The following is a 19,600-nucleotide window of genomic DNA, read 5'->3' on the forward strand; positions in this document are numbered from 1 at the left end:
GAAGACGGACATGACATGGATACATCAGAGCGGTTAGGCCTGTTCGTCAGCAATCGTCGTTCGATAGATGCTCAATTCAGCCGTTGTTAGACACAGCCGGAGAGTAGCTATCGTACGCCTGGACTCTTACGACTAGCGAGATGGTCTACCTGTAGACCCAACAAGCCATGAGACGAAACATGACACATGTAGTGCCGTCCTTCCGGACGCTGGCGGATAGGGCTGGATCAGGTTTCCGTTTTTATCAGCGGAATGCCCCCCCCCTCCCCCCTCCCCCCCCCCTTCCCTCTCTTGTACTGACAAGAAAGACGACGTAGTTGTTTCACACCCATAATTTCAGCCCCGTGGCAGTGACCTTCCATCTACAGCCAGCCATGACGTACAAAACTTCCACGTCGGCAGCGAAGGAATAAGCTATGATAAATCGCTAGAGAAATTTAGCATAACAGAGATGTGCAAGACGTATTCGCGGTTAGCGTCAGTCTACTGTGTACGCGCGGTAGCAGCGCGTAGACCCGTATACACGCCTCCACTATAATGCTAAATCTATCTTACTGCATTAAGTTCCAAAATCCAAATCCAAATCCTGCATCCCAAAACACAGACAGGCACACGCACGCAGTGCACTCTGACAATATGATAATGATGACGATGACGATAAACAGCAGCAGAAAAGTATCTTACAGTGATCTCCAAACGGACCGTATTCTTCGCTTGTCGCAACCAGCAGATATCCGACTCTACCTCCGTTGCTACACTGGGATGGGTACAGCGGAATGTGTGCGTAAGGAACTCGGCCCATGTCCTTGCCTTAAGCTAGTACAGCCGCCCAAATCTTTAACTGGAGTGCGTGACGGCCGCATTTTCAGTGATTCTGAGCGTTACACAGGAGCTGACGTGCGATAAGTTCAATTATAAGCAAGGGCTCACCAAGCCCTTTCTAAATCTTGACCTTCCGGCAGTTTTATCCGCCCTAATGTGTTGGAGCACAGAAAAGGCGGCCGTCACGCACACCAGTTAAAGAGTTCAGTTAAAGATTTGGACGGCTGTATACATATCGGTACCGCCTGTTCTCCATTAATTCTCGCCGCCTCCCTTGTGACTCTATCAAGGTAACCACGCTCTAGCAATCTACCCAAGTCACTGCAAACTTTCTACCCGAAAGTGTTAACAGTGCAGCCACGCCGCGACAAGCCACACCGCAGTCCATCCGTCGTCCTCGTAGAGGCGTCGGAGCTCCGGTTCTCACGTGCGCAGGACACGGACGACGCGACCGGAGGGATGCTGCTAATCTGCACCTGCTAAAAGCTCGGACCCCGCAGAGAGGCGACGCCGCCGTCTGCGGAACCGACAGAATAGAATTAAACCAACGAAAAAAAAAATAATAAAATGAACCAAGGTGAGAAGGAAACGAGCTCGGAAAGTCATTAAATCGTCGCCTAGCACCGAAGGATGGAAAGAAAAAAAAAGAGAGAAAAGAAGGCCGTATAGGCGCGCACAGGGGACCACTTAGGTTTGTTCATTAATTAAGGAGGGTTAATGCACCTCCTCCCGAGAGCTAAGAGAGTCTAGAGGGTTGCACGGACGGAGGGAGAGGAAATGCGCGCAAGGAAGCCGGAGAAGGGGGAAGGAAGAGGCAAATTGAGGCAAAGGTTTATAAGCGGCCGGCGGCGGCGTAGAATGAGGCGGCGGTGGGAAGGTCGCCGAAGAAAAACGGCTCTCTTTAAGGCAACGAGGGCGATCTTTGAGCACTTAGATTAGAGGCGGCGGAGTTCGCGCCTCTCTCAGCAACGAAGTGGTCTTGCGCACTAACTCGGCGGCAGAACCGGACAATGCGCCCCGGCACCTCAGCCGAAGGGATTAGCTATACCGCGAATTCACCACGACGCAAGTTGTAAATTGGTTAATTGGTTAACTATAAAGTAAAGGCGCAATAGTGCAATATCTTTGCACTTTTCGGCCGACAGCTGAACCGCGCCGTAAGGCAGGGGGAGAAGGCGGGAGTGAACGAAGAAAGAGGTGTCGCAGCGTAGAGCTCCAGAATAATTTTGAGCGCCTGGGTAAGAGAGGGGGAGAAGGCGGGAGTGAATGAAGAAAGAAAGAAGTGTCGTAGCGTAGAGCTCCGGAATAATACACAGTAGACAGTTTTAGTTTCACGTACGCGGGAGCTTAGCGTACGTGAAGCGCCTACGTGTGACCAGTGCGCATGCGCAGAACGTGAAGAGTCCGCGGGAGGTTTACGGACGTACGTGAGATTCGGATTTTCACGTTTGCGTCTTTACGTTGCTGGCGTACGTAGAGTTGACAACATGGCGACGCCCTGCCCGCCCCCTTCACAGCAATAACAGCTTCGCCGCTAATTCCTCGGCGCGATATCGTGTTCTAAACTGCTGTATTCGCTTTCAGCTTACCCAATCTTACCCTCGCGTAAAGTTTCAAGTGACAAACAGCCTTTTTTTTTAGATAGAAGGACGATTTTTCAGCTGTTAAGCCTGACGCAGAAGCGTTTGTCGTCGTCATAGCAACGATCTCGCGAGGTCACGCCAAACCAGAGTTGAGCGAGAGGTGGCTAGAGTGTCAGATGCAAGCCGGCAGCCAACCAGAGCCAATCCGTTGTAGGGGAAGGTTGTGAAGTTGTAAGCATGAGTTCTGTTGGTTCTGTTGCCCAGCGAATTCGCTTCTCCTAAAGCGACGATCTGGATATGCTTCGCGACGTGAGAGAATCTAATCCATTCGAAAACTGCATGCGACACGCAGTGCGGTGGGCGCATATAGGTATGCGCCTGTCGGAGGCAAAAAACAAAGCCTCGAAGGCATAGCGCGAACTGCTAATTGTTCACTGTAGAGCAACGACGTTGAGAACAGCAATTTCCAATCCGACCGACTCTTGGCTACGGCCGCAGCGTGGCTCGGCTCAAGGCAGCTCGACTAAACGAAATTAGTTTTGTTCATCTGTACTAGATGGCGCGACATAACACGTACGCAGTTTTTCGAGGTTTGTATGAAAGGTCCATACATTTTGCTTCACGTACACGTAGACACGTACGTGAAACTAAAAGTAGTCCTGGCGTAATGCGTGTAGCGCACGTAGACTTCTCACGTTTGCGTGCGTAACTCTGTACATACGTGAAACTAAAACAGCGCCTGGGAATCTTTAACGTTCACTAACGAACACAAGCAAACGGGAGCCTTTACATTTCGCTTCCATTGGTCACCCCAGTCGGGTTCGAACCCGAGTGCTCCAGCACAGTAATCGGACATCTTAATCACTGAATTACAGCGGCGAGGCTCACCGCGCCGTCGACTGATTATTTAGACAACGACGACCGCATCTGAAAGTTGCTCTGGATGAATATGTGCGTCAGTTGTCCAGGGGTCCGATTCGAGCGGCAGTGGTTCGATCGGGGCAAAATGCTAAAATGTCCGAGATCTTTCCAGTTGCCCCGCGATGACAGCGCACGCAGAACACCACCTGGTGGACTAAATTAGATGGGAGTCACTACAGCTTACCTCATCTGACCCGCGAGCAGCTTACGAAAATTGAATCCTGCATACGTCCACAATGTACTGCTCAAGCATAATTCAGCGACCGGTTTCAGTGGAAACGTTTAAGTTTAAATGAGGCGCGCCAAGGGCTGGCGTGATAATAAAGAATGCAACTTAAAACTTAAACAACGACAAACGTTCGAGACTCAAACTCAACAAGGAAACTTAGCTGATGCGACATTTGGCAAAACACACAGGAGAGACAGGCGACATGTCACGATTACACATCAAACTGTGTTGTACGGTTTCAGGGAAGTTCTATTTTAGGTCACTGATATCTCCTATAATGTTTAGGTGGTGCACACACAAAATTGTTTTCATAATTTGGTAATGGCAAGTAACTTTTGTGTCGGCCTCGAGCTAAACAGCAATCTGCTGCGCTACACACGATGGCTGAGAAAATACAATGCCGTTACAAGATATAAGCCTGAATACGCCAGAGCAATGACATTTGGAGGCTAACATAAACAGCACACGTTCCGCGCGGCATTTCGTTATCGCCCCGCTTCGCTACATTTAGATCAACAACGTCACGAACGAAACAAACAAATAAAAATCGCGCACGACTGCTACTGACGAGAACCATTCATTAAACACGATCATCGCTGGGGATCATTGTTCATATCGATGCTTACAAAACCGGAAGCGTGCGACCGCGAACGGCGGTTATATCCGCACCGTAGATATAGCCTGTTTATAAATGTTAGTTCCCCCTTTTCGTTCAACCCCTCGGGACCAATCAACAGCGACGCGAGCAGACGATCACTTCTTCACGGCACATGGTAACGATCGTCTGCACGAACAGCAGAGCAGCAGTGGGAGAGCAACGAACCCAAAAAAGCAGAGACCAACGCCACATCTCTCCAGCACGTACGTGTATACACACGGACGGGAGGGAAACAGAGACATTAGCGAGCGAATCGGCGCGGGGAGGGAAAGTGACAGCTAGAGAGATGAATACGATACCAGCCGTCGCTCCTTCATTCCGCACGTCGTTGTTGCGCGCTATACGTACAGCGCGCGGCGTATATGGTACTACATGGGAACCGCAACAGCACACCCGTTGTGTGCGAGTGTGTGTGACTGTTAGTGCGTGGCGTTCGAATGCGCTATATATAGAGCGGCGATGCGCTAAAGACGATGAACTCGGGGGCGGCGGGAGTGGCATTATCCAGCCAACTGGAAACCATCACCGCACACACACGATCACACACACACACACACACGTACGCTGTCTGGGGCGCTCCCGTAATCGCTTATCTGCTCTTTCCTTTTCTACTCACCGCGCGTACGTCTTGCCGATCGCTCGCTCGCCTGCGGCACCCCACCTCCCCTCCATCACACATACACTTTCTCTTTATATATATACCTGCAAGGACAAAGGAAACCGACGGACAAATGAACGAAAGGGTAGACAGATGGAACGCTAGCCACGTTCGGAAACACGATTACAGATGGCGAGGGCGAAGAAATGAAAGCGGTTGCGCCGCCTGTCCTGAGGAAGATGCGGAAGGAAGCTGAGAGAGAGAACACGGCACACGGTCCGGAAAGGAGAGTACGAAAAATAAGCATTCCGATGTGAAAAAACACGAGGAGAATGCGGACAAAGAAAGCCGAGAGGAAGACATGGAAGATGGAAGGAAAGCCGAGAGGAAGACATGGAAGATGGAAGGAGACGGAAAGAGAGTGAGAAAAATAAAGATACATGGGAGGGCGGAACGATAGTTTCGCCGAGTGAGCGATAGATGGGCCCCAAATCAAGAACGAGAAAAGAAACCAGCGAATAAAGAGAACGAAGACTCACATCACGGGGAAAAGACAGTGCGTCGTGAAAGAGGGCGAGAACGGGTAGCGGGCATTTCTCGCGCCAGCGAGGGAAGCCCAGAAGAGGAGGTGTGTGCGAATGGACGAACGAACGAGCCAACGAACAAGCAGCACCAACTCCGAGCACTCCTGCAGCAAGCCAGCGGACCGAGGAGGAGGAGAGAGGAGCGGGAGAAACAATCATTGCGTTCGGACCATCTGCGAGATTTATTGACACGGGACCTTATCGGAGCGCCAGAACTCGCCCAAGGGGTTTCTGGTATGCGGTGCGGTGCGGTACTGCGTGTGTGTGTGTGTGTGTGTGTGTGTGTGTGTGTGTGTGTGTGTGTGTGTGTGTGTGTGTGTGTGTGTGTGTGTGTGTGTGTGTGTGTGTGTGTGTGTGTGTGTGTGTGTGTGTGTGTGTGTGTGTGTGTGTGTGTGTGTGTGTGTGTGTGCGTGCGTGCGTGCGTGCGTGCGTGCGGCTGAGCGTATCGAACAAAAGCCCCGTTAGCCTCTCGTGGCGGAAACGATCGACTCGGGCGGGGCTGGTGGACGCGCGAAGACGACCGGCGCGCCGAAGACACCGAAGGTCGCCGAAACATGCCGCAGAAAGGAATAAGGCTGGTGCGCATCGGTTCTCTTTCGTTCCTTTTACTAAGTTGATCTCTCCTTACACGTGCAGTGTAGCGGCAGTCCGTAGCCTGCCCGCCGGCAGTGGATGTCTAGGTCATGTACAGATGTAACATCAATGGCGTGCAGCAAGACCGCGAAAGTATTAAGAAAAGGACGGCACAAGATGGAAGCACTGTCACACTGTTTACTCCCTCCGCAAGGTTTAATAAGCTGCCCAGCTGCCGACTGCGTGCGACACGCCATCTCGTGGACACGTGGCGAATGAAGGTTGCGCAAGCTGGTGGAGCAACACGACGCCCAGTGCACGACGAATGTGCGTCAGCCGGCCGCCGCAACCACGATGCTGTCCAGATCGAAAATTCCTCTAGCCGGGGCGGGGGACAAACGAGCGTTGCTGGTATACAAGTGCGGGCATACAATCACTAGCTGCATTGTGGCAGTGACATTTGTTGACGCCCTTTGAACGGAGATATCATGACATGTGTGGCAGGCGTCACCACGGGAGCGCAGCTAAGATTGCAGGACGGTTGAAGAAAGCATGCAGGCATTTCCTAGGACATGCTAACAATGAACGCGGAGAAAAAGAGAAACTGACGTTCTGTCACACGACAACCCGCGGTTTTTCTTTCTGCTCGGCCTATACCCGATTGAGCACTTTGTTTTTTTCTTCCACCTGGCGGGCAAGAAGCGGCTCAAAAGGCTATTCGCCGCTGGCTACTTTATGCAAGTAGGCGCAAATATGCCCCGCGATCGACGTCCAGCAATATATAACATCCATGCTTTATGCTTTCTTTCTCTCCCTCTCGCCCTTTGCGGAGAATACGGCGGACGCAGCCCGTTTCGGTGACGCTATCGAGGGAGACGTTTAACCCCTCAATGCACTCGTCGAAAACATCCCGTAGTAATCCGACATACCCCTCGCGTAGGGAGGCGAAGCGAACAGTAGTCAGGCAAAAGCACCGAACAAACAAAAAATTCAGCAAATGGCGAGCAGAACAGCTGAGTGAACCGAGGAACATTTCCGAAAGCCGAAAACAACGCCCGCTCAAAAAGCAAAGGAAAATGCCCCAACATATCAGCGCCCCCGGGGAAAGACGGAGAAATGCGCGGAAAGGCTGCCGCCGAAAACGGGAGTACGCGCCAACACTACCGCACGGACTGGGCGTGCGTATGTTACGTCGACGGAATTAAAGTGGAGGAGGAGGAGGCGGGCGATACACATGCGGCATCTACCCATCGCTCTCACGTCACGTATTCATCCTGTTCTGCCCACCACAGTATTTAAGTGACACCAACTGGAAGAAATTCGCGCCATTTTCTCTTCACCATTCACGCCATCTAGTCCACGGCGCAACATAGCAATGTATAAATCAATAAATAAGTGAAAGAATCAGTGCCTAATCTGCATGCAAATTTGCCATTTATTTTTACCAGTGTATGTGCACGTATGCATGTAAGTGCAGTCAGTTGATATATGTCATTCTATTTATCATCCACGCACAATACCAAGCAGAAATATATTAAAAAACAAACAAGGAAGCCGACGGAACGAGAGAACCGCGGCTGGAGTGAGCCGTGTATCCAAAACATGGCGCAAAAGAAATATAATAAATAACATGGCAGCGAAGTGACGGCTTTGAGTTCACAAGCCTCTCGAACGTCACGTGCCGGAGACACGCGCGAGTATAGGTACAGCGACGAACGCTTAGGCGGGAACTCACCGGCGCGCACAAAAGAGGGCGCTGCTTCCGACGCGCCGCGCGAAACGCTTGCCTTGTTAGGTTCCTCCCCCCGGATGACAGAGTTGAACAACGACGACAACGTCGTCTCGACGCGGCTTTCCAAAAGACCGTCGATGCACAAGAGAAAATGTTCCTAACCCTGAGGTTCCAGCGAAAACGCCAACGCACAAGTGATGCGAAAGCGAACTTCCTGAAACCGACGGTGGGTAGGCCCACCGAACTGGGACTGCCGTACCCTGATTTCGACGGAGATTTGCTACAGGTCAATATTCTACAGCTCCAGACTTACCTACGTTCAGCCCCGCCTGCAGTGGTTAGGGCGCTCAAATACTGTGCCCAAGGATGCGGGATCGAATCCCGGCCGCGGCAGCCGCTTTTCGATGGAGGCGAAAAGCCCTCCACTACTGCGTCTCTCATAGCCTTAGTCGCTTTGGGACGTCAAACCCCCTCCAAACCAAACCAAGCCAAATTTACCTATGTTCACCTGTCATAGGAGCAGTTAGCTATCATATAGTAGTAGCAGCAATCAAAAAAAGACTCGGGCTCCTTATTCCGAGTTTGCGTCGTTATGAGAAGTGTTATCTCCCTGACCTCGAGTCATCCGATTGGTGGAAAACGCCGAAACATGCAAGTGACATCATGTTCTGGTGTTTCCACCAATCAGATGACTCCAGGTCGGGGAGATAACAACAGTTCTCAAACGACGCAAACTCGGAGTACGGAACCCAGATTGCGTAAAGCAGACTGAATTTGGATACAACTCAAGAAATAGGCGGACGACGCACTTCGAGGCAGCTTTTCAAGTCAATGGCGCCGCCAGATTTTCTTGACGTTGCGATTTATCCGCTTTAACCGCGGGTCAAACCCCTTCATTTGTCACAGCCTGTGTTGTGACGCTACCAGATCTAAGCACTTGGATTATCGACGACGTTGTCGGGGTTGGTCGACGCCACTAGCTACTGGGGGGTCATGCCGGTATTTTTTTTTTTCTTGAGTTGTATCCGACCAAAGCTGAACGCACTTCAGTAAATTCTCAGATGCGCGGAGAGCGTCAACTGACAGAGCCTTTTACTCGTTACTCGCGTGTATAAGTTCGCTGTGCACTGTATGTTGCATGCCGAAGCGCCAGACTTACGTACATATAGTTAATATTGCGCTGAAATAATAAAGTGATTCGCTCTCTCTTTTCTCTCTCTCTAGCGAGGAACGGAAAGGAACGCAAAGTCAAGGAAAGTTTGCGCAAGTCTGCATCTTGAAAGATCATCTGACCAGTAAATCGCGCCGAAACAGTATAATAAAGCACCTGTACCGCCCGTGTACAGGCGCGTTATGGCTATTTTGTGTGGTTTTTGTTTGCCATGCCCCGTGAGCCAGTGGAGGGACATATTTAATTAAGCACTTCTTCCAGCAATTCTCTCAGCGAATACCGCTTTGGTTTTATTTATTTAGTCGCGATGTGTTAACCACACGTTCAATAACGGAGCTGGCCGAAGATGACAAACCAACTCCTCTTCCCTAAGCGTTGGCTACAGAGAGAGAGAGAGAGAGAGAAAGCCTTTTACGGTTAGAAGACTGCGACTTCGTTTCAACCTTTCTTCATTCTTCTTTTCATGGAATGCTGTTTAGCTGTCAGTCATGATGTCACAAAGCGGAACTATATACCATTGGCAGGCAGCAAATTGTATAAGCCAGAAAAACATTATAATATACCACCACTGTACTAGTCTCTGTCAACCTCTTGCCATGCATGTTTCGTTGCACAGTTGGTGACGTTCCATTTGAGGAATCTGGGAAGTAAATTTTGGCGAAAAGGGAATCTTTGCGAGGTTCAGTATAATCTCACGAGCCGAATTTGCTTCGCTTTTTTTTCTTTAATTGCAGGATCTTTAAACTGCTGCCAAGGAAACTGGTGAAATTGGGGGTCCTTGGGTGCCATTGGAGGTTTTTTTTTTCTTTTTTTTTTTCGGCAATGATCACTACGGACGACGCGGCCCGAGTTGCTTCGGTGCAAACCGGGCGACGACCCCTCCGCGTGGCGCGACGGACCCAGGCGTCGAAGCCGTCGCTTGTCTTCCCCAGCGCTACTCGAAACCGCTGAGAGCACCTGTCAGGGTTGCCGCGGGCTTATCGCCTCCGGACTCTCGCTCAAACAGCAGGAGGCGGCGCCTCTTCGAAACAGTGCTCTTGCATATTTGTTGCCTACCTTCTCGGGCTTCCAACGGCGAACGACGAGACTGTAGTCGTCGTCCACAGTGCACACAAAAGCCCTGTGACGCGCGTTCGCTGAAGGGAAGCTTATTCGTGCGGACAAGCGCTAACGGCTTCGTTGGCCCTGCGCTTGTGACGGCTCAAATCGAACGCTTTCAAAGAATCATACCGATTTTACAGCGTAAAATGAGCAGCACGCCTTCCAGCGTCCACGCACCGAGAAGTGATTGATATATTATCCACGAGCAACATGTAGTGAGGTAGCGTGATTGAAGCTGATACTGGCACACAAACAGAAGTCTTAATGGCACAAAGTGTGAAAGGTTACTGTGGGCTATGGCTGCTCGGAGCCAAAAGGTAATTCCCGTGGAGCTATAGGGACATATCATGAAATAAATGTTTATCTTCAAAACTCTCGACAATTTATCGGAGTGTTTAAGACGATCGATATGGACAGCTGTGCCTAAAAAAAAAAAAAAAAAAAGCCTGCCATGAAATTCATGGCGTGGATTCGCACTGCAGCATGCAAGCATATGTCTACTGCACCATTTAATCTTAAACAAAGACCGTATAGAACTATAACTCTAACCGACTATACGTCATGAAAGCATGCGGAACTATCATGTAGCACATAGAGAAGTCAACCATGGCCACAAAATAGATATGTCACGATGTTGGGCTTCACTCGGCTACTACACCTGGGACATCAGCATTGACACCATTACAGTATACACTCACACCATGCTGAGACGTGAGCTGCAGGAGGGAAGAAGTGAGCGGATTATACTCGAACGCGTACGGCATATAGCTCCGCCTGAAGCTCACTCTTCCTTCCGCGTTCACCACGCCGCAACGGATCTGCTCTCAGCGCTCATTGTTCGCGCGGAAAACGCTGCCGCCGACAGCTAGCTCTCGCAGGCGAAGCGGCCAGGTAGAGTGCTTTCGTAACGTTGAGGGTTCCTTCTCACAGGCGGAGGTCAACCACACTTTCTCTCGCGAGCCGTTCGAAACCCTAGTGCTGTTGCTGACGTTCACCCGAGCGTCGGCAACGCAGTATGGCTGCGTTTTTTCCCGCCAAACTGTGGGTCTTCAGAGACGAAAGCGGGGAAGATGTACTATACGCTAGTATCATCGTTGAAACTGTCCTCGTAGAGCCTTTCCCACAACCGGGGCGGGGCCTTCTAGGCGTCCTTCCGACTCGCTTATCACTCTGGAAAGGAAAATGAAGAATATAAGCCTTGCTCGGTATCGAGGGAGCGAGCACGTACAGTTTTAGTCAAAAGCCCCGAAACCAAAGGATTTTCTTTAGTCGCCAAATGGAGCCGTGGCGGCATCATTAAAAGCCGAGATGCGTTTATTATGCTAGGAAATGGTTTCTTGTCACAGTAAAAAACTATCTCATGGCATTTCACGGCCCTTTAGTCTTAAACGGTGACACGACTGCTTCAGTTTGCGAGTGAGACAAAAATAGTTTGGCTTTAAGACTTTCGGCCGAGACTGTACACAAAACAGCCTACCTCCGCAAAGGAAATCTCCCCAGGACAGTCAATGTATAACAACCATGTCCACCTGCTACTCGCAAGGAGTCTTGCGCAATCACGCCCAGATTGTTATGGAGGAAAACAGATTTCTGATATATATTATATATATGCAGAGAAAGGATGAAGAGAGGCAGAACCACAGCTACCGCTTGACGTTTCGCTCATCTCTGATGTCGAGAGACTACGTAACGCAACGTAACGAACAACGTTGTTATCACCATCACCACCAATGGTGAAAAAGGAAGTGACGACTACCCAAGAACTGCCGTTATAGTGGACAACTCGTAGAACCTGGGTCTCGTGGAATACCGAATCCACCGAGGTACAAAGCCTAAGATGATGAAGAGTAAGGAAATGGCATAGTTCGCGATTGATTAAAAAAAAAAGAAAAAAAAAACACGCTCCCGAGGATTAAAGAGTTAAAAAAAAAAAAGGCGAAGACGTGGTTTTTGAGCTCTATAGCGCTCCGTGTCCTGATCGCGTGCTTTCGCTGGATTTCGCTGGGAGGACCCTGCAGCAGGTTAACGGTGCTTCGAAGGACGGCCTGCAAGTAGAAAGGAGCCAGCCATATACAGTGACCAGAGAAATTCCTCCTCATTTTCGCCAACGCACGGCACTCACGGCCGCGCAGGTTCATGTTTATGGAGGCGGAACTAACTACATTAGTAGTACCTCAGCGCGGCACTAACAGGCCGCAGTAAAAAGACGCCCACGACCGTTCATGGCTCGCGGAGCCAAGGGCGCGCAGCCACGCCAAGCCAAGCCCAGAGCCACGCACGACGATGACGACGACGCGACGTCGGCTACTCTACCCCAGGCAGCGAAACAACGTTGGGACGTCGAAAAGAAGGCACGCGAGCGGCGAGGCGGAACTAGCTTTGGCGCCACCTAGCGGGGGCTATCGCAAACTGCGCCAGCTGTCGCTAGAGTGGCCGTAAAAACGTTCTTTACGAGCCTCCCTTGCAGTGCGTCTCCGCATTTCGCCATCCTCCGCCAACCCTCGTCTCCTTCCCTCCTATCCTTCCTTTACCCGGGCTACATGGCTCGAAGTGGCTTGGGTAGGCTTGCTTGGCTTGTTTTCGCCTCCTACAGCGTCGTTGTGATTGTTGTTGTCCTTTCCTGATGCGGCGCTTGAGAGAGGAAGCGGCACATGTAGTGGAGGAGATGGCGGCAGGAAGAAAAACTTGGCCATTATGAGAAGTCCTCGCCATGATCACGAAGAGAGTAAAAAAAAAGTGTAAAAGAAATCGAGAGATGTGGAGGAAGGGAGCGGAGAATCTGATCTCGGAGAGGTCCGAAAACACGGACATAAACCTAGCTCTAGAGCCCTCACACCGCGCATGCCGCCCGCCTCGACACCGATGAGTAGCAGCAGTTCGAAACTCAAAGTCAAGGAAGTGGTCAGGTTCTCGCCTCGACGGACCGGCCGTGCGAGGTGGTCGGTGCTGCAAGGCTGCCTCGCATTACAAAGACAAAGCAAGGAGATGAAATGCACCACATGTCTCAAGAGTGACAATGTAGATTACACTTCGCGCCAAAGTGAGGACATTCATTCATTCAATTAATCCTTCATTCATTAATTCATTCATTCACTCATTGCAAAGCTTCTAGGACAACAAGCTCATTTTCTTCCTGCGAGTCACGTCAGCGTATCAGTTCCGGCCCGATTGATTTCCCCTTGTACAAATCTGCACCAAGTCCATTACAAAGTGAAGTAACATGTTGACAACTTGTGTCAAAAAATATATATCATGTTCACCTACGGGTCTTAAGCTCCGATTAAGCGTTGCGGCAACTACGTCTGGCCACAAAAACCAACGAGGAATCGTCTTCAAGAAAGTCTCATCAACAAAAGATAACAAAAGCGCTACACACAAGAACACAAGTTTGGTGTCCCCCTCCTAGTGTTCTTGTGTGTAGAGCTTTTGTTATGTTGAGATTAATATTCACCAATTTTCTCAGTTGTCTGCCTTGATGCAATCAGCCTCATCAAACCGTATCGATATTCGCCAAAGCGGAACAGTTTGATAGTTGCCGTATAGTTTCCAGCGCTTCAGTTCGATCAGCCAGTGGGCGGAAGACTAAGCGAACAAGGGGTTAAGATCGTAACCTTTTCGAGGTCAGCCCCGTAGGCGCGCCTCAGACTTAATTCAAAGCGTAAAAACGAGTGTACGCGAACACGTGGGGGGTGTACACTCAGAGTGCACTCGAGGTGTGCTCTGGCGCAACCCGGTTAAATAGCCGAGTACACACGCACTGCTCTAGCTCCACTAATTCGGGGGAGAACGCGATCTCGCGCACATCCACTCTGGTAGTGCGGAAAGCACCGGTAAAGGAAGGGGGGGGGACGTGTCAATAACTTGTGCGTGTGGGTAGGACGTAGTCGAGAGAAGCCCTGGAACGAGTGAACAAGCAAAAGAAAACGGGAAATAAATAAGCCCCGAAGAGCAGCGGCGATGTCCGGAACGTCGTTTTCAGTGTCCACGCCAAACGGCTCCGCTGCGCCACCTATATAGCTGCCACGGGGAGGGAATAAATTCCTCTCCTCCCTATCACGACCCCCGCTGTTCTCGGCAGTGGCGGTGGCTGCGGCGGCTGTAATGTGCACAGAAGAAATAAAAGGGCCGAAAATGGGGGCGATAAAAACAACAGGGCTCATCCCACGCGATGGCTGCTCGCCCGCCGCCGCTCCCGACACCACGGGCCGAGAGAAGGGGAAGAGGCACGCTTTACATTTTACAACCATTCGCGCCAAGCGGTGCGCCGAGCCGCAGAAGGCGCGCCCATTCTCATCTTTGCCGCCAGGCGCGCACACACGCGCGGAATTTCCCACCTCCCCATCTTCTCTCTCGTTTTTTTCTGTTTCTCCCCACTTACGACAGATACTACAGAAAAACGTGGGCGGCGTTGACCACTGTTGTGCCGGTGGGGTTATCACACAGTCGCCCACCGTCAACAGGGTTATGCCAGTGGATCCTGCAACTGCCACCAATGTTGTGCCGGTGGGGTTATCACACAGTAGCCCACCGTCAACAGGGTTGTGCCAAGGATCCTGCAACTGCCACCAATGTTGTGCCGGTGGGGTTATCACACAGTAGCCCACCGTCAACAGGGTTGTGCCAAGGAGTTGGTAACGCAGCGCTCGTCACCCGTTTCGTGAACGAGGGCTGTCAGCTCCCTGGGCGGTAGCGATGAATCCGAGTCGGCGTTGGTGAGACGAAGAAAAGGCTTTATACACTATTTACATGCATTTACACAACAAGATCGGCTCTGTGGCCGAAAGCTAACATAGCCATACGCGACTGTTCTCGCGCAGCGACGGCCGGGGAGATTCCGCCGCGTCCGCACTGTCAGGGGCGAACTGCTCCCGATGGACGCTAGTGACGAACTCCCACACTCGGAGTCTCGAACGGAAGCACTTGAGACTCCGTTGCTGAGAACCGTTGACGCTCAAAATGGTCCAATCCGACTGCAGCACTTTCGCAGGGCCAATGGGAGAGCTTGCTGCGCTCTCGCTTCAAATATGCCGCGGGGCGAGAAGGGGTTCACCGTCAGGGCCACGGCGCGCCGTGCTGTCTGGACGTTCAGCGCATGTTAAAACACGTCGCTTCTGTGCCTTTGGTACGGCTCGCCTCCAGTGCATTGGTGCTTTGCAGAGAAGTATCCAAGTTTGTGAAGGAGGCGTTCGCCGAAGAAGTTTGGCGTCCGGCTGAATTTCTAGGCGGCTTTGGCCAGGCACAACAGCACCCCCGCCATCAGACAATGCGCCGGGAAGACGAGCTGCTCGCATGTGGCTCGGATGCCAGGCGCGCTCGTTCGCCAGGTTCCTCCAAGCTCACGTACAGTGTCCGGGCGCCAGGTAGCCTCACGTTCCACTCGCCAGGTCAGGATCTCTGCCGACAGCCTGGTTGCCGGGGCACGCCGATCAACTTCGCCCGGGTCGCTCCGATGCCCTTGCCACTCGCCACTGGTAACGGTAGACTTTTCTGCGGCTTGCAAAACCGACCGACAACAGGCAACACCCAACACAAGCAAGTACCCTCAGTCACCCGTCAAACACCAGACAGAGGCAAAATTTCAAATTCAATTAGCTAAATTGTTGTCCCCTTTTTGCTCCCATTACAACAAGAGACAAGTGTATAGGATGCAGTACACAAGGTTCAAACAACAATTTTGCGCATTAAGGACACATTAAATAGCAAAGAAGATTAATAATCAGTAATAGAAAAGAGTCTCCTTGAAATCACTTGGACCGTAGACCATGACTGAGGAAGCAAGGAGGTCATTCAATTTTGCCCCGATCTGCCTAGAACATTACCGTTAGCGACGAAACGCTCGTCGAAGGTAGCTATGTTTTGAATGCATAACTCAAAGCATCCGAGTTCGCATTGTGCTGCTCTCTTCCGCAAGCGGCAGAACGCGAAGCAGTATTCGGGCGGTTTGGCTCTCCTCCCTCCGCTACAGCCTCGGCTGTCCGTTTCTCTACGAGACCTTTCTTTCCACTTTGTCCGCGAAAGAACAGACGAGCACAAGTTGCTCGCTTTGTTGAACGATCTGTCTCGTTCCTTACGCTTTGCGCACCAATCGCGCATTTTCAGAGCACGGGTGCATTTGTGCCGCTGGGATCGCCGCTTCTTTTCCTTTCGCGATCGTTTGCGTTTTCTCACCTTTCGGTGACAGCATTCTTTCATGCACCTGCCTTTCCGCTCTTTTCGGCGGCTGCACTTGAGTTTTTGCTTTCTTTCTTTTGGTGCCAGCTCTTTCAAGCTGCCGGTAACCGGAGCTAGTATGGCGCCGACATCGTCGGAGTTCGGCGCCGCGCCTGCATCGCTGCCAGCAGCGCGTGACTCACTGCCAGTCGCGTCCGAACAAGGACAAGGCTCGCTCACGCCAGCCCCTAAGCTAGGCATATCCTCTGCAGGCTCGCCACTCAAGTTACACTTATCTGCCGGTGTGCCGCATCGCTCAGCGCTAACCGGCGCACGATCACGTTCGTCCGACAGCTGGGGCGTTTCGGATCGCGTGAGGTCCATGTTCGCTCCAAGGTTGTTTTCGCCAATACAATTGAGCGCGTCAGGACAGGAAGATTCATGGCTCCTGTCTAGTCGCTCGCTGTCGACTTCACAGGTGTGGTTCTTGACAGCGTCAGCGTCATGGGTTTGCCTTAGGTGTTCAACACTCATGGGCTGCGCAATTTCCATGAGCGCCACTTCGTTTTTCCGCGAGTGATGATCTCCGACAACGCTGATCTCGGACATCACCAATTTGTCGTCTCCCAGCCTGACTACATCTCCGCCACGCTGTACAACTGCTGCTTCTGAGTTGTCAGGCGGCTGATTTACTGCCAATTCCCCACTCTCGATTGGTGCAATCGGATTGCTTACAGCTACGTGAGGCGGCGCGCAGGACGGTGTCACTGCGGATTTCTCGCCGATGGAGTCGGCTCCAACCGTCTCAGCTGCCAGTGGCTCGACCAAGGTAACCACTTCTGTTCGAGGCTCGATCAACTCGCTGCTGTGGTCGCTTTGCTCGGCCGCTTCCCTTTTGCAGTTATAGCATTTCAACGGTTTGCGTTTTTCAAAAGAACGTGTCGCATCGTTGCCCTGTTTGGGAACATCATTAGCCCCCTGAGACTCATTCTGCCTCTCCCTTACAGTTTCTTTTGTAAGAGACGAGTCTTTACGAAACTCACGACGCGTGAATGGCTTCCGTTCGTCGGACCTCCTCGGAAGGCCATCTTTCCTGTCAGTTTTCTCTACGCGCACTGCCTTGTTGTGCAAGCTTCGGCGGGCGTAATATTCTTCCGCTAACTCTGCTGCCTTGTTTAGCTTAACCTCCGTTAGCTTATCTAGCAACCAGAGCCTGACATCATCATCGATACAACGGTAGAATTGCTCTAATGCGATGCATTCCACGAGCTTATCGCGATCGTTGTAAACCTCTTCGCCCTTGAGCCACTCAACTAGGTCGGCCTTCAGACGGAACGCGAAGTCAACATGCGACTCCTTACCCTTATGAGCATATCGGAACCTCTGCCGGAAGGCTTCAGGCGACAATTTGTACTTCCGCAGTAGTGCCTCCTTGACATCACTGTAGCTTTCGAAAGCCTCTTTCGACAGGCACGTGATTACGTCAGATGCCTCCCCGGGAAGCAAAGCCAACAAATTCTGTGCCCAGAGGGATGGCTCGATGTCATTCCGTTCGCACACATGCTCAAATTTTACGAGGAATTTAGCCATATCCTCGCCAATAGCAAAAGGCGGTAGTTGATCACGGATTTTGGGACTGTTAGAAAGGACTGTCGCAGAAGCTAAGCTAGGTGCTGGCGAGCCTTTGTGAAGCTCCAACTCTATCCTTTTACGCTCCAGCTGTATATTCGCCTCACGCACCCGCAATTCTTTCTCGCGAAGTTCCTTCTCCTCCGCCTTCTCGCGACGTTCCTTCTCCTCCTTCTTTCTCTCTTGAATGTCATCCCAGGCCTCTGCGGCTTCATCAACCGTGACGTCATTAGTCTGCAAGATCTCAAGGATTTCCTTTTTCCTTTTTGTTGAGCCCAAATCGACGCCCAACTCATCACAAATTTGGAGAAGTTCTTTGACCTTGTAACTCTCCATCTATTACCGGCCTCTTGTTGTTTGCCTTTTTAGAATAGTGTACTATACGTTCGCTATCTCGCTCCTAGCAAGAGATGCGCAAGCCTTTCTCACACTGATTCCCTTCTCAGCATCCCCTGGTTTTCAAAACACTTCCTGTAGGCTTGAAACACGCAAGGTTAACACAATGCTACGCTCAGCCTTTCTCTAAGCTACCCTGTGTGTTAGAGAAGTCTGGCGTTTGAGGGAAACTTCAGGTACTCACCGCGCCGAGGTGCCTGACGCCGGTCGATCCCACCGCTGCCACCAATGTTGTGCCGGTGGGGTTATCACACAGTAGCCCACCGTCAACAGGGTTATGCCAGTGGATCCTGCAACTGCCACCAATGTTGTGCCGGTGGGGTTATCACACAGTAGCCCACCGTCAACAGGGTTGTGCCAAGGATCCTGCAACTGCCACCAATGTTGTGCCGGTGGGGTTATCACACAGTAGCCCACCGTCAACAGGGTTGTGCCAAGGAGTTGGTAACGCAGCGCTCGTCACCCGTTTCGTGAACGAGGGCTGTCAGCTCCCTGGGCGGTAGCGATGAATCCGAGTCGGCGTTGGTGAGACGAAGAAAAGGCTTTATACACTATTTACATGCATTTACACAACAAGATCGGCTCTGTGGCCGAAAGCTAACATAGCCATACGCGACTGTTCTCGCGCAGCGACGGCCGGGGAGATTCCGCCGCGTCCGCACTGTCAGGGGCGAACTGCTCCCGATGGACGCTAGTGACGAACTCCCACACTCGGAGTCTCGAACGGAAGCACTTGAGACTCCGTTGCTGAGAACCGTTGACGCTCAAAATGGTCCAATCCGACGGCAGCACTTTCGCAGGGCCAATGGGAGAGCTTGCTGCGCTCTCGCTTCAAATATGCCGCGGGGCGAGAAGGGGTTCACCGTCAGGGCCACGGCGCGCCGTGCTGTCTGGACGTTCAGCGCATGTTAAAACACGTCGCTTCTGTGCCTTTGGTACGGCTCGCCTCCAGTGCATTGGTGCTTTGCAGAGAAGTATCCAAGTTTGTGAAGGAGGCGTTCGCCGAAGAAGTTTGGCGTCCGGCTGAATTTCTAGGCGGCTTTGGCCAGGCACAACACCACCGAGACTACCTTGTTTCCAGCCCAGTATGGAAGAGGAAGGAGAACAAAGCGCGCATATCCAGAGCGTGCAGTTGGGTGCTTGTTTAGTAACACCACCAGGACAGGAAATCATGGGAAGTGCGCAGATCTTATTAGCTCACTTCAAACGACTTTGTGGCTGCTCACTTTTTCTTTAACGCTTTCATTAATTGATTTCACAATGCGATAGTAACTTCATCGAAGTCACGGTAACATGGAGCAGAAAAATATAAAAGAAATTATTAATATCTGAAAATGACGTCACGTTTAGCACGGTAAGGCGAAATTCGAACTAGGTAGACTAGCACTGTGGTTTTCTTTCGATTCGGCTTAGGTTTCGGGTCCTATACACTTTTACCGTACACACAGCTTAT

The 19,600-nt window shown here is 51.4% G+C and overlaps 2 protein-coding genes across 2 annotated transcripts in view; both read right to left on the reverse strand.

The window, feature by feature from the left end:
- Positions 1–19,600, reverse strand: part of LOC146182509 (ephrin-B3-like) — a 301,828-nt gene that overhangs the window by 132,698 nt on the left and 149,530 nt on the right. The gene's annotated exons all lie outside the window — the stretch shown is intronic.
- LOC146182510 (uncharacterized) lies at positions 560–18,397 on the reverse strand. Its single transcript, XM_084577747.1, has 2 exons — positions 16,858–18,397; positions 560–586 (listed from the first exon to the last, which is right to left on the reverse strand). The coding sequence occupies exons 1-2, from the start codon at positions 18,085–18,087 to the stop codon at positions 560–562; spliced, it is 1,257 nt and encodes a 418-aa protein (XP_084433873.1). The 5' UTR covers positions 18,088–18,397.

Source organism: Amblyomma maculatum, chromosome 8 (assembly GCF_055883805.1).
Source record: "Amblyomma maculatum isolate TAMU_Amacu chromosome 8, ASM5588380v1, whole genome shotgun sequence".
NCBI classification, from domain to species: Eukaryota; Metazoa; Arthropoda; class Arachnida; order Ixodida; family Ixodidae; genus Amblyomma; species Amblyomma maculatum.

Bases quoted from the DNA above. Each gene is read 5' to 3' on its own strand.
- LOC146182510 (XM_084577747.1), bottom strand. From the start codon at position 18,087: ATGGAGAGTTACAAGGTCAAAGAACTTCTCCAAATTTGTGATGAGTTG. The intron at 587-16,857 runs GTAAGCAATCCG...TTTGGGATGCAG, and splicing joins GCGCGCCGCCTCACGTAGCT to GATTTGGATTTGGATTTTGG.